General features: G+C 35.5%; 2 protein-coding genes across 4 annotated transcripts in view; both read right to left on the bottom strand.

The window, feature by feature from the left end:
* Positions 1-14,985, bottom strand: part of LOC114124288 (PXMP2/4 family protein 3) — a 225,254-nt gene that overhangs the window by 167,974 nt on the left and 42,295 nt on the right. The window lies entirely within an intron of this gene.
* On the bottom strand, positions 92-14,610 carry LOC114124306 (uncharacterized). 3 transcript variants are annotated; one of them, XM_050210854.1, is made up of 11 exons: positions 14,444-14,595; positions 12,071-12,234; positions 8,612-8,924; positions 7,579-8,263; positions 7,045-7,376; positions 4,116-5,042; positions 2,935-3,127; positions 2,664-2,781; positions 2,257-2,563; positions 1,665-1,796; positions 92-1,044 (listed from the first exon to the last, which is right to left on the bottom strand). In XM_050210854.1, exons 3-11 carry the CDS (start codon positions 8,894-8,896, stop codon positions 883-885), a joined length of 3,141 nt encoding a protein of 1,046 aa, XP_050066811.1. In that variant the 5' UTR covers positions 8,897-8,924; positions 12,071-12,234; positions 14,444-14,595; the 3' UTR covers positions 92-882. The 3 variants fall into 3 exon arrangements, with proteins under 3 accessions (XP_050066811.1, XP_050066812.1, XP_050066810.1); XM_050210855.1 differs by lacking the exons at positions 4,116-5,042; positions 12,071-12,234 and adding an exon at positions 6,648-6,737 and having other exon boundaries at positions 14,444-14,610; XM_050210853.1 differs by lacking the exon at positions 12,071-12,234 and having other exon boundaries at positions 14,444-14,610.

The raw sequence follows: 14,985 nt of genomic DNA, 5'->3' as shown, positions 1-14,985 counted from the left end.
CGAAGCCATGCGTAAATTATAATATCACATTTTGCGGATATAATTTAATGAATGAATGAATGAAGGTAATAAAATAAAATAAAACCACCAGTTATTCTTTCAAATACAAAAATATATATTTTTATTGGATCCATACAAATTTTTATAGCAATAATAATAATTTAAATGGAACAATTAATAGAAACTTATTTCTATAATAATACGTATAGGTACAACGTTTACTTATCCAGATGTTTAGAGCACAAGTTATTTTTTATTTACAAGTGTTGGTCGTATATGTCTTATTATATGTATTTGTTTTTAACATTATTGGTACATAATTAGTGTAAAAACAGATACATAATATAATTACTTAATTATATTCTACCACTGTGGCACAATACTTACATAATTTTAAGTGGTGAAATAATAATAATATAATATAGAAAAATCAATGGTAACATACTATAGTAACACTCACGAGTTATATACTGGGGGTCGTATTAAAGAAAACATACAATACTTTAACTATGTTTTCGAATGAAATTAATTTGTATTTTATTTTATTTATCAAGAATTTCAGATTCCTCCGTTTAAATCATTAAAACAACCCTATCAGTCTTCTTGACATTGTCGAGTATACAAATGTCATTCGAAACAAACTACGAATACATTATACAATACAATATTACGCAATACACTTACGGTGTGCATATTATACAGGAATCTTTCTATATATAATTAATAAATATTATTAAAGTATAATACTTAACATGGGGTAAAAAAAATTAAATTTCTTTGTTCAGCACGACAATTCCATAAAATATAGTAAGTATACTAATACGTTTAAAATAAATAATTTAAAAAATAATAATAATAATCCGCTCGGATTCGTCTTTCATTCTAGTATTTGTTGGTGATTTGTCTGATCCAGTCCAGGTAGTGGGACACCTTTACATAGACACCAGGGACGCCAGGTTGACCGCATCCCACGCCCCAGCTGACGATTCCGACTAAGTACCACGATCCTGCGCGCTCGCAGACCAATGGACCACCGCCGTCACCCTTTAAACGCATAACAAATTGTCGTTGATGAGATAAATTCGAGTGAATGAATATAAGTATTTATTGATGAAAAATAGTAAGCATACATGATATATCTAATATCTATCATACAAATTACTGAATAATATAGGAGTCTCTAAATGGAAAAATTGTGAGCAGTTTTTATTTTTAAATATAATAATAACAACGGTTAAATTGAGTGATTTTTAAGACCATAAGAACAACAAGAAAAGGTTAAAAGGAAATATAAATTGATAAGAGTCTCGGTTTTTGTGAAATTTTTTACTATGATAATTGATAACGCGTGCAACATTAGGTCTTATATAACCATAGTCTATAGGACATTAAAGACATTTTGTATTTTATAGAGTTTATTAAATAGTTGTTTTTATAGAAAACCTTATCAAAGAACCATAAAAATTAATTATAAATGGAGTGTTTTATCTAACATGTTCATTGCTTATCATTATTTATAATTTATAATGAATTTATTCAAATTAATACTGATTACTGATAATCATATTATATTATAATATTATTATGTAACGTAAGCAATAATTAATGTGTTATTAATGTATATATACTAGAGATATTAAAAAATTTTTTTTTTATCAACGTACCTTGCAAGCGTCTTTTCCTTCTTCTCCACCTGCGCATAAGAAACCGTTGTGCAATTTAAAGTCGTATCCAAGGCGGGTTTGCTGCAATTGTGTTTCGCACTGGCGGTTAGAAATCACCGGAACGTCCACTTCCTATGTACAAAAAAAAAAAAAATGGTTCATTGGTGTTACAATAATTAATTTTTCTTTGACGTAATCCATACGCTCACGATTCTTGGTGTTGTCATAAACGCACAAAAAGTTACAAAAAAAAAAAGTTACTTTTTTTGATAAATTATGAAAATCATCGTTTCCTGCTTTAATAGTATAATCATAATTTTCATTTCTAAATGTAATGGTATTTTCTAAATAATATTATTAAAGTAGGTACTGAAAATCCTGTTTCCTAAGTTGATCGGAGACCGATTGTAATAAGGATTTTCTCCATTTTTTCTTATTATTATTGTATATATTATAATACTTATTGTGAATATTAAAAATACATTTTTTTTCACATCGAAATGTTATCAAAAAAAAAACTTCATTAATTTGCATTAATGCTAACACTGAGATTAGAATTTCGATATTTTCTACAATATTATGCAAGATTTACTTTGAGGATGTTTTGGTATTTTCCGTAATCGCCAAATGCGTCTTTGCCCCATCCGGTCGTCCAGCACCGTTGTCCGGTAAAGTCAGAGAACGCGTCCGCCAAACAGGCCGGGCTTATGTGTGGGTTTCGGGAAAAGTCGACGGGTTTGTCCATGCGAAGTATGGCCAGATCATTGTACAACGTGCCTGCGTAGAACTCACGGTGTATAACCACGCTAACAACGTCTGTTTCTACATACGGGTAGAATTCCACGTCATGGTTTACGTCCCATTCGCCCAGACGAACGCGCAAGTCTTGTTCATGGTATCTGTGTACATAAAAATAGTTAAATAATCAATGATTGAAATACGAAATAGGATACCGGGTTGGCAAAATAAAATACATTATTTAACGTTATCGAAACTCACGTTTTGATGCAGTGGGCAGCAGTGAGCACGTGCAACGAATCGATCAGAGTACCACCACAAACGTATACGCTTTCTTGTGGGTCCTTCTTGAGGATGGCCACTTGCCATGGGTATTCACCTGTGCATTAAAACATCATTCGGTGAGTACAAATAATGTAATTAAGTAATTATATAATAACATACACTTGCCACTTGGTGATGTTAGATTTAACAAATATACGTATCGGTTTAAGTATAATTTTAAAATATGTAGTCAAGTAGTGCCACTCACCGAACTCGCTGTCTCCGTCCACGTATGCGGGTGTCTTGATCCTTCCGGTGATTCCGTGTGTGTTTCTCTTACCACATTGTCCGGTGCTGACGTAGTTGGAAGACGAACCCGAGTGGATGGGTGGTGAGGGTGGTCGTCTGCAGCAAACTTGCCTGGGTCCGCAACGGCCGTTAGCCGAATACGACGACTGACGCTATACACACATACACATATTGTACATTTAAGTCTACGTCCATACGTTTCGAGCGGTGTCAAATACGACGATGATAAAATATTATAAAATGTTATTTTTATTTGAATATGCGTTATGATTAGACAATTTTCGTATGTCTAAAACGGTTAATAAAGTGATGTTTTGTAATGTGTTTAGTGTTTAGTGTTTAGTGTGATTCGGGTCAAACGAAAGGCGTTGGACTGAGTAGCATAACGAGTTAGGCGAGTGTAGAAAAAGTATAAAATAACAATGTGTTTAGTGTTTATTTTTGATTCGAAATATGATAATATGTTCGGACCAAAAATATGGTGTGGTACCTATCATAATACTCTCACTTGAACCTTAAATCGTTTCATTTTGTTAATAATTAATAACCTCGGGATGATATTTTTTTTAATTTGATGTTATTGCAGTGGTTATTATTGGACTATTCCCTGTTTTAAGCGTGTAAATATATTGCATGTACAAATATAGATATTTAGTTAGAATATTGTATTATTTACGATCGATTGTTTGCGACGACGAAGCAAAATCGTGTGCAATTTGTTGTTCCAAACATCTGCAGTATTTAGCGATTAGTATTATACATAGCTGGGTGGTAGAGCCAAGTCAAATAGAATATGGGCATTAGGGACGAGCATTTTTTTGTATAATAGTCAACTTCTTAAGGTATAGTTATACAATTTTTTTTTTGGAAATTATGTGGTTATGGATTTTTGAATTCATATTATACATTAGCATTTCTGTACTATATACATTAAATAGGGACTCTCGAATATATTTTTTTTTGTTTTTAAAAACAGACTTATAGGCACAAACCTAACCTTGGTGAACGTGCCATTAGATACTAACACGTTGACTCCATTTGACTTTGTTCCGTTCACCGAGATGATTGGAACATCGATTTCGTACCACCACGTGTTAGTGTCGGTAGGAACCCAATAATGTTACGTTTTAACTATCTCACCTCTTCCACATCTCTTTTGCGTCGTTGGCCGCCACCTACGAACTTAATGGACCCCGTGGACTGACGGTCGTTAGGAAAAGATACTTTTGGACTACCGGCGGCGCCGAACGACGACGATTCGTCATGGCTATTGTAACCACCATTGTTGCTACCTCTGTTATTACTACCGGTAATATTTGAACTTCTATAGTAGGAGTCAGAATCAAAATCGTCGGGCTGCTGACCGTAATAATCACCGGCAGCTGATGAACCATAATCATCGTGGTTGTCATATTCCTCGTTTCTGTACGAGTGATATTCGGGTGCATAACCGCCATTACTATAACCGTCACTTTCGTAACCTCCGCCATAGCTGCCCCCTCCGTATCCACCGCCGTAATATGGTTTGGAGTGATAGAATGGTTTAGATGGGCCGTAATATGAAGGACTACCATGATAATATGGAGGTGGTGGAGGTGGAGGTTGCACGTGGTAATGGTTATGCTGGTGAAGGTATGAGGGAGGGTACTCGTGGTGTCCGTAACCACCACCGTAGTGTGGTGACTTGAGCTTGTGGACGATATCGCCGACCTTGTGTACCAGACCCGCGTTGGGTGTTACGTGTAGGTTCACCCAGGGCTTGACAATTTTCTCTCCGTATTCGTCTTTGCTGACTTGTAATGATAATAGGGGATTAACGCTGACCAAGCCCAGATTAAGGCCGTTACCACCTCCCAGGGAATGACCATAAGGGTTTACCGAGGGATTGGGACCATAGGGGCTGATTGGATAGGGGGAACCGCCGCCACCGCCGCCAGAAGGTAGTCCAAAAGATACTCCAAATGTGGGTCGGACTTTGACGCCGGAACTTCCGGTGTCGTCAGAGTCCTCGTTCACGGCTCCGCCGCCTCCTCCTGAACTGCCCCCGAGTAGACCCCCGAATTTTCGCTGTAAACACATATACACACCACCCGATCAAACCTATTCTGCTGCCCTATAGTTGTCAGATATGATCGTAAGATTGGATATATTCTTTTCAGTTTATCGTTTTTCAGGTGTAAAAAATATAATCGCGAAATATTCGTTTTTTGGAACTATTTTGGTCGAGTTAAGATGAATAAGTAAGTTTTCATGAGTTAAAACCAATGTTAGTTAATGTAAAATACATGGAAATTGTTATATTTATATTTTTATTAAAGTTGTTATTGTTATTGTTTTGTGATTTAAATTCATTCATGTTATTATTCGAAAAGTATATTTACTATGTGTGTAATTTATGAAAATAAATATGAATAATTTCCTCAATCATATTCACACCACGGAAAACAATCATTAGCGTTCATTGACCGTTTGTGTAGAGAGAAATTTAATGAAATAAGATGTTAACACAAAATAAAATGTAACGTACGTATATTGCGTATTACGTAATTCAATATTAACATTACAAACGTTGAGAATTAGAAGACACGTTCGGTCTTTCTCACGTCCATTATCATGTATTCGAGTGGTACACATTTGTCTTTGTCAATAAAATTTTTAATTTTTTCATCTCGTGGTATATCCATGTACAAATGTAACAACGCGTAAAAACAAGTTGACTATGTCGTCGAACAATATTATTGAGTAGGTACTAGAGCAAACTACACACAAATATTTTATGTGCGATATTATTTACTTGGATGACTATTGAAATATTATCTTTTAAAAAAACTGATAAATTACTTAAAACCGTTTGTGTATTTTTAAATTGTTTGGACGTAGAAAATTTCGTCAAATACGATTTATTTATGTGTATATAATATATACACTGTGTGTAGTGAATTGTGATAGCGCTATAGATAAGTGTTCAGATCAGACGTAGGAAAAAAATAGTTTTCATATTCTTCATAATATTATACACATTGACGTTTCGCAACACTTCCGAACGGAAGTAATATTTTTTTTTTTTTGGCGTTTCATTTTCTTTTTTCCGAGTCTACGGTCTATCATCGTTATTGTGTGTTTATATATACATGTATGCGTAGTTAACAATTTTCAACTCGTTGCTTATTTTTTTGTTGTGCTGGTAAATGTAAACCCGTTAGTCAAACGTACAATATATTGAGTGAGTACATTGTGATCAGTATGTCAAGCGTTAAAAGTTTTTTTCTCATATCGTCTACTGGAAATTTGAATTACGTTTATTTACAATAGTGATGAATTATAATCTATTTACGAGATATTTTATCACTAATAAGTAATAAATAACAATTATTATGATAATCGTATGATTTTAATTGTTTCCGTTGACAATAATACGTACAACAAATTTTGTTTTTACATATTAATACGTGTCAAGGATTTGTGTCAATTGCAAAAAAAAAAAAAATAGCCCGAGACAAAGTCATATAAATGCATTGTATAAGAACGTGACTCAAACCTCCAGTGGCCACAACTCGAAAAGTTTTGCAAACATTAAGTATAATGTGCTACTTAGTGTGATATGTGTGTGTGTATGTGTGTGTGTGTGTGTGTTTGTTAGTTTTTGGCGCACACGAATTTAATTGCACTTACGCCATCGGTGTGGTCGTCTTCGTATGGGATCTCCACGTTATATCCGTTGCTGATTAAGTCGTCCACCGAAGTAGGTCTTTCGAGGTATCGCTAAAAAGTCCAGTTTCAAACGTTATATAAGTCACAACATGACATCGCATGTAGTATCGTTTGTTCAAGAGTATCGCTTCGTATATATAGGTATAGTATTTTATAATAATGTATGATATAGTCGGATTGAGTAGTGTAATATTTTATCGTATAATAATATATTATGTAAATCGTAAGATATTTTACTAAACATATATAATATGTTTTTATAGTAAAATATTATCCATAGGTTTGTCCTCAAATATCGTTAAATTATTTCGCATGTAAGGGCAGTTTTTGGTTGAGGGGGGTAGGTTAGGTTACTTACCGGTTCGGCGTCTTGTTTGCTCTGCGGGGCGTCCCTGCGTCGGCGCGCCTTGGCCTGTTTGTCGGAGGCCACGTCAACAGTCGGTTTGTGATGTGACACGATGGTACCATTGCCGTCAGTGACCACTACTTCATCTAGCCCGATGGCTTCGATATCGGTCTTGCCTTGTTGGTGTAAGTTCCTTGGGTCGATACCCGCGATGCCGTCTTCCTTGCGAGCCACTTCGTGCGGCAGACACTGATCATACGGTACGCAATAACATCCGTAGTTGTCAGCTCTTGGCGTTTCGTAGGACGGGTACCGATCACCGGCGTATGGTCCGTTTAAGGAATCTGTAAAATCGAAATCGGACATCAGGTAAAGAGATACGATGTCAGTATGTCACACGTGCACGCAGTGGCGCACTATCGTTGGTGGTGAGTAAGGGGGAGGATAAAATAATTTGTGGATATTGTTTTATATATTTTTTTTTTGTTTTGGTAAGTTAAGGTCTAATTGCGCCATTAATGTACATGGGATCGGGTCGATTATTACTTGACTGTGGTGGTGCGTTGATGTTGAGTTGTTTCTTGTAAAGTGGGCCGCCTGGAGTCTCGTAGTTGTCAAAGCTGCCGCCGTAGCTGTTGGACAAGCTGCTGCTCTGTCCGTACAACGACGGGGATCCGTCGTTGCCTCCGTAAAGCGGGCCACCGATTGGGCCGCTGATTGGTCCGAATCCTGAGTTAACGACGGACGACGCAGCCTTGATTCCGTCCACACCGTCGCCGTGGTGGTAGTGATGGTGGACGTGCTGTTGTAGGTTGCCGGCTGGCAAGGCCACGGAAGGCACACCGCTCACAATTGGTTGCTTAGGTCGGTAAGATTCTGCGGCTTCGGATTCGAACACCTGTGGTGGTCGGCTGCTGATGCCGTATACCGGGCCGGGTCGGTTGCGTATTGGTGGGCCGACGCCGAACGGAGACGAGCCGCCACTGCCGTACGACGACGGTGGGCCGTTACCGTAAGACGACGATGGGTCGTTGCCGAAAGATGAACTTCCGGACGGGTATGGGACGGGACGTGGTGGGCCGTATCCGACGGACGACAGCGGCGATCCGGTCGACTTGACTGGTATGGCGGCGATGGGACGTCCGACTGGTTTCAGCGACACGGGTTGCGCGTAAATCAAATCCTGAGGACCGATATACCGTTTGGGTTCCACTAACTCGTCGTCATCGCACTGAAAACGATTTTTTAATTATAGTAAAACAGCTACATCGTATTGCATGTTTAAAGATCAAGTTAAAGTCAGATTATATAAAGCTTATATAGTCATAGTTGATATGCATACAGCATGAATGCGTGTATACGATAAAAAGTATAAAAATATGTAGTAAAAATTGTGTCAGAATTTAAAAATGATAATAAATTATTTATCAGAAATATTTTTTAAAAACATCATCTATAAAAATCCGTAAATAACATATACGTCAAGGAAATAAGTATGAGTATTATACCATAATCCTCATAATTTACTTGTAGGTATCTACATAAATGTTATCGCCACGTATTTAGTCGAATTCATTACCTCCATAAGACCCAAGCCGCAAAGTCTATCTCTGATGACATGTCTTCCCTGCGTGTCCGTGCTGTTGGCGGGCACTACTTCGCTCTCTTGGCTTCCGTCGTCGTTGGCCACTGAGTACGAATCTATCGACTTGGCTTCACGGTCTGTGGCTACTCCAGAGTCTGTTGTTTTAACGCTCTGTTCTTTGTTTTTGGCCTTGTCCTTGCCCCATGACCATTCTTCCGTAGTCGTCGCGTGCACGACGAGAGCGACCAACAGGAACGAGCCCGTCACTAAAAATCTCATGATGCTGTTGCTATTTGTTGACACTAAACTGTGAATCAAACGGGGAAAAATACTGATATAAAAACTGTAATACACACACAAACAATCGTTATAATTTTAATTACGAGTATGTTTGGTATTGGTACCATTATACCGACTACTAATGTTGTAAACCAATAAAGATAATCCAAAAATTATTTACGTAAGATAACTGATAATACCTACATTAACTATTTATCTAGATAAAAACAAACAATTTTATATGTCTTACATTAATCATAAAATAACATTTTTGTTATGAATATAATATTATATATTATATAGTTATATATAAATTAAAATTTGTACATCATTTATAAATACGTATTAAAACGCATATTATAATTTACAGGTTGTACAGAGAATATTATATAGGTACTACAAGATAACTAAAAGAAAACACATAACATAATTAAATGCCAAAAGAATATCAAAATTAAATCGAAAATCTCATTACAAAAATGATCTAGATATCTCATGTACTTATTTTATTTAAATTGATATAAATTACATATAAAACAATTAATTATTTAAATATAATATAATTATCTAGATAAATCTTGATAGTACACACTATAATGATTGGCACCTATAACTGCTATATTGTTATTATTTTATTTGGTGGTGTATTATATTGCCATAGTCAGACGCCGTGTGCCGGTGTAGACCATAGACAGTATTTATTTTGTCGTTATGGTAAAATGACATAATCGTATAATATTATGTAAGTGTTTTGATTGTTGATTAAGGGGACCTGTTCATCAATATTAAAATATCACAATGTTGCAGCGTTAGACGAATTGTAACGCCTCTGTTCAAAACGTTTGGGCGGCGTCTTTCGCAACAGCGCACTTTTACAGTATCGAATAATAATGAAAAAATACATTTACAACCAACTTGGCATGTACACGGTACGCACGTTTTATGCGGTGAAGTAATATGCTTGGTTATTTGACGGATCTACAATGGCTGTGATAATGTGATCGACAACGCGATTGGGTATGTGTTAAAACGATATAATATTATGTGAATACGGAGATCTATTGTTTGGTGTAAAAAAAATAAATGTAATAAATATCGAAAAGATTTCAAAACGATCAGTGCTAGACGTTATAATTTATATAAATATATTGTGTATATTGACATGTTGTATAATATAATGGAACGGAATAATAACAATAATAATTATAACGTGCGAGTAAAATCGAAAAAATTTCATAACGATGTGTTGCGCGTCGACGTGTTAATAATATGTGCATTGTGCATGTAAATAATGTCAAGTAGAACCGCCGAAGCCGTATATATATGCCTTGTCTGGAAATACCCGAAAATGATCTCAAACCGCTTTCCATAAAGGGGTAGTGCGAATGAAATGTCCATTGGAAATAAAATCTTATTTTAGATTTTTGAAAAAAATATTTGTTTATTTAGGTTCGTTGAAAACGGACAATGGCCAATTCTGTGGCTTACTAACTTATGATTAAAGTATACACTTGACATAATATTATTACATTTTCTCAAAAAAAAAAATTAATTACCTAATTAATTAAAACAAATCGTTTTATCAACAAGTGCTCATCGTTTAATAAAGGTATTAACTCGCCAATGTTTTGATTTGATTTTCAAACTCTTTCCATTCCGATCACGCGCGGGCGGGCGGTTATATTATATATTCAAAGACGGCTTGCCGTAAGTGCGTGCGTGCGTGAGTGCGTATTATAATAACGTTGCTCCGGCGAACAAAGAGAAAGCGAATAGAGTCCGAAACGCTTTCACTTTCCGTCGTCGCCCACCAGATTTGGTTTTTTCCACCGCTGTTCCCACATACGCGCTCAATGCCACGACATGCCGTCGACCTTGAGAGCGAGTATTATTATTATTATGTCATCAGCCGCCGCCAAAGAAAACGAGCGAGACAGACGTACGATTCGGTTTCCGAGCAAATGGCTTGCACGCGATAGGTAGAGTATAAATTAAGCTCCGAGATGGTTGTCGAATAAGGGGTAGTGTTTTTTTTTTTTTTTTTGTGCGTGGTTGTAACAGTAGGACGAGATAAAATATTAGGGACGCGTGAAAACAATGGTTCGCTAATTTTACGTATTTCTCCCTATACCTACCTACGCACAGTGTCATAATGACGACACCTATCACGTAACGTTTACGTGCGGTATGGATGGTCGTCGTCTCATCGAGGACAACGGATCACAATAATACATAATAGTATTATACACATTACTACCTTTGCAAGTAGGTACGCGAAATAATAATATATTATAATGACGTTGACATATTCATTTTCGCGATGACGGCATTCGCGAAAACAATCGTCATTCGTTTGTGCTTGTATTACATATTATATAGATGTATATACCTAAATTGCATTTTTATGTCTACCTACGCGCACACGCCGGCCCGGGCGTTTTATGCGTGACTATTATATATACGTATATGAGTCACAGAAAGCGAAATTTCGAATATTATGTAATGACAAAATGTACACGTACAGAACTTGTGAAAATTGTCAGGGTTGTCGATCTTTTAAGAAATAAAAATAAAAAAAAATTAAACCGTTACTAAACGTCGTTGAGATAGTTTCAATGAGAATCTTTTAAATCATTTTAGTTACACGAGACATAAAAAAAAATAAGGCATGCTATGTCCGTAGTGTTTTGTCACATGTAAGTACGTTTTGACGACCCGAATGGTCCGGGATGACGCCCGAAACCCGCTGCAACACGGAGCGACAGACGTCTTCTTAAATATTTAACGATTAGGACTACTGCGGCAATAAGTGGTAAATCAAGTGTTTAGTTCATAGAAAAATCCAATAATAAAATAAGTATAACACGCGCAAGTAGGCTTAAAAAATTTAACTTTTAAGTCAATGTTTGATATCGGTAAAGAATCGTTTTCTGTTAAGCAAAAAAAAAAAACCTCAGAAACATTTTTACTCTATGACGAAATAATGTAATGCGTATTTTCGATCGCGGGAGTTGGAGAAAAACTTCACTTACATCCTCGGTTTCTCAGTCTCTAAACGGTCACAAGGCGCGCTTTCGAAAAACGTGTTCTTATTATACTGTCGAGCAGTGAGCACGCGATTTACCCGTACGTCTTACAATAATTATTGAGTTGCGTAATATTAATGTTACATACGCGAGTCACATGTACCCGTTGGGCGGGCGCGGAAAGGGTGGTTTATGCCACAGACACGTTTTCCGCGTGAGCCGTGGCTGTTGTCGGAGCTGAGTTCTGAGAAATTCGAGTTTTATATGATATCGCTGAAATGTGATGCATTTGAAGAGAGATGATTACCGTAGCTAGAATACAATATATTGTACTATAATAATAGTAATAATAAAATTGTCCACACGCCCTACACAAATATATGCATACTATAATATTAAAGTAATATATAAGCCAAGATGGTGGACGAAAGTTTTATTTTCCTTATCCGTAAATATACCTATTACGACTACCGATGTTTTTAATCTATCGTCTTCGCCAGACTTCGCGTCATAGCAAATAAGCATTTCTTTGTGTTATATTAAGTATTTTTTACAATGATATCGTGTTGTTATATGATTATATTGTTCTCGAAATTATGAAAAACGTGACACCAAATCAGTCTGGCTAACTCGAGGAGATAAAACTTTGCACTCTCCTTCAAACCGGAAACTAAATTTTTTATTATATTTACTTAGCTTAACGCTTCAAATCATACTGTACTTGGTAAATAAACACGAGACTAATAGGTATGCATTTATTATATTATATACAAATACGGTATAACACTGTACTGTCTACTGTTATTTGCACTAATAACAATAAATAGTTACGAAACAAATATAATAAACGGAGCAATTACAATAATAAAAATAATAGAAAATCATAACGTCTAGCTAGCGAAGATTTTACGTAACGCGAAATATAATAATAATAACAGTTTGAGAAATCCAAATATTGTGTCAGCAGCATCAGCCCACGCACGGCACGATTCCGGACGTCCGGAACTGGACGTGCGCAGCCCACGCAACTACGATACATATATTATCAACACCAATAAATGCGTCGGAAAGCAAAGATTGAGGTAGAGAGAGAAAGAGGGCTAAAAGAGAGAAAAGATAGAAGAACAATTTAAAAGCGGAAAAAGAGTTATGTATGAAGATCGTAATAAGTCTATGGCTCATCACGAGAGAGAGAGAGAGAGGGTTATTGGCGTGCGTTGTCCGAACGGAGAAAGTGGATAATTATAATATTATATTCCTATTACCTACGGTATCGGTGACCTCGCAGCGGCGACTACAACGTTATATATTCTGTATTACATTATATTAATGATTATGTTTTATTTTTGTTATGAATTACTTAACAGATTGAACACCTCTATGCGGTAGCAAATAAAAATATTATTATGTTCGATTTGGTGGTTTTACGTAATATCGTTTATCCTATTGGTTATTTCATCGTCGTTTCCTCGTCCAACCGCTTTTTATGATAATACAATTATTATAGTGTTCTGTAATAATCTCACCGCAGATCGAATAAACGCAAATTGCGTTAATAAACTTGATAAAGTTAATGATAAATAATAAATGGGCGAGGTATCCCGCTGACCATCGAAACATTTTAAGGGTGGAAAAATGTAATCGAGGTAAGTTCCAATGTATATTTGAATACCAAGGATTTTAATGAGATTTTTTTTTGCTTTCAATAATCGAAAAAATATGTCAGTATATTAACAAACAGTTTTTAGAAGCATAGTGTCTAATTTAAGTGTATTATAATTAATAATAATTAAAGTGTAAATGATTTGATGAATCGATCGGATTTAATTTACAAAAAATGAATACTAAAATTTTAGTAGTTTATTGTTATTTTTATTATTATTTAATAGTAGTGTTTGTAGTATAGTTTAATATATTACTCAGTAGTCAGTACTATATAATAACCAAGATATGTGTTTAAATTATAATTCGATTACTTGGGCTTAAGAATCTGTTTAGAATTAAAATAAAATGTACACCTTCTATTGTATTTCTATTGTATAATCATATTAAAAAAAAAAAAAAAAACGTACAGTGGTTCTAAAATAATATCAAGAATTTAAGTATTTTAAAATCAAATGTAATCAAATATATCAATTATTTTCAAATAAATGAAATACATTTTTTTTTATTGTTATATTATTAATTCGAATTTTTACTATCAAATTTAAATAAGCTAAATTAGTAGTCTGAAATATTTTAATTTAATTTATTTGATATCACACTAATAATATTTAAATCTAAATTATTATCTTAGTGGTATCAAATCAATTGATAAATTTACTTTAATAATATCTTTTCGTTAGAAATTAGTTATGGGCGCAGGGTGCATATATTATAATAGATTGAATTTTAAATCATAAAATAAACCAAAGATTGCTTATACTAAAATATTAGCGAGCTTTAATAACTACGAATCGAAGTCAGATTTAAAAAACGAAACGAAAATTAAAATTAAAAGTGATGTAAAACAAAATATTACCTTTTTCAGTGTATCCAATGCGTTGTTGGGACGTTCGTGACAGAATAAAGATACGGCAGAGACGTAAGTTCAACAGTGTTAAGTCTCTTCACTTGGACGGCCGTAATATACTTTCTCCAACGATCACAGACTGACCTGGGATTACGGTAACAGCCGGATTTATTATGTATTTTTTCCGTCCCTACTATTTTCGTTTTTAAGGCGCATCCGGCCACCTTCTATCGCCTCGTGTATACCTATACAAATACAATAATACATAATAATATTCGCCCCCACCGGTCAACACAACGGGCAATGTGCAACAGTAAGATAGTAAGGCACACCGAAAAAACAACAACAAACCGGCTAAGGCCGTTCACTCTCCACGATGGAAAAAACCAATTCTTCGCAACAATCAATGCCATTTGTCAGCTAGCGCGGCAGCGGCGGTGGACAAACCGTATTGCAGGCTGCAACGGCGGTGCTCGTTCCCGGAAACCGTCAAGGCTCTCGTCAGGTAAAACAGCCACGGTTGTTTCTTAAACAGACCGGTAAACCGGATC

This window comes from Aphis gossypii, chromosome 1 (genome assembly GCF_020184175.1).
Source record: "Aphis gossypii isolate Hap1 chromosome 1, ASM2018417v2, whole genome shotgun sequence".
Taxonomy (NCBI): domain Eukaryota; kingdom Metazoa; phylum Arthropoda; class Insecta; order Hemiptera; family Aphididae; genus Aphis; species Aphis gossypii.
This window is presented reverse-complemented; position numbering and strand designations above follow the sequence as displayed.

Excerpts from the sequence above, each read along its gene's own strand:
- LOC114124306 (XM_050210853.1), bottom strand. The coding sequence starts at position 8,896 with ATGAGATTTTTAGTGACGGGCTCGTTCCTGTTGGTCGCTCTCGTCGTG. Across the intron at positions 2,564-2,663 it reads GCTGCCCACTGCATCAAAAC|ATACCATGAACAAGACTTGC; the intron begins GTGAGTTTCGAT and ends TTATGTACACAG. Across the intron at positions 1,045-1,664 it reads AAGGAAAAGACGCTTGCAAG|GGTGACGGCGGTGGTCCATT; the intron begins GTACGTTGATAA and ends ATGCGTTTAAAG.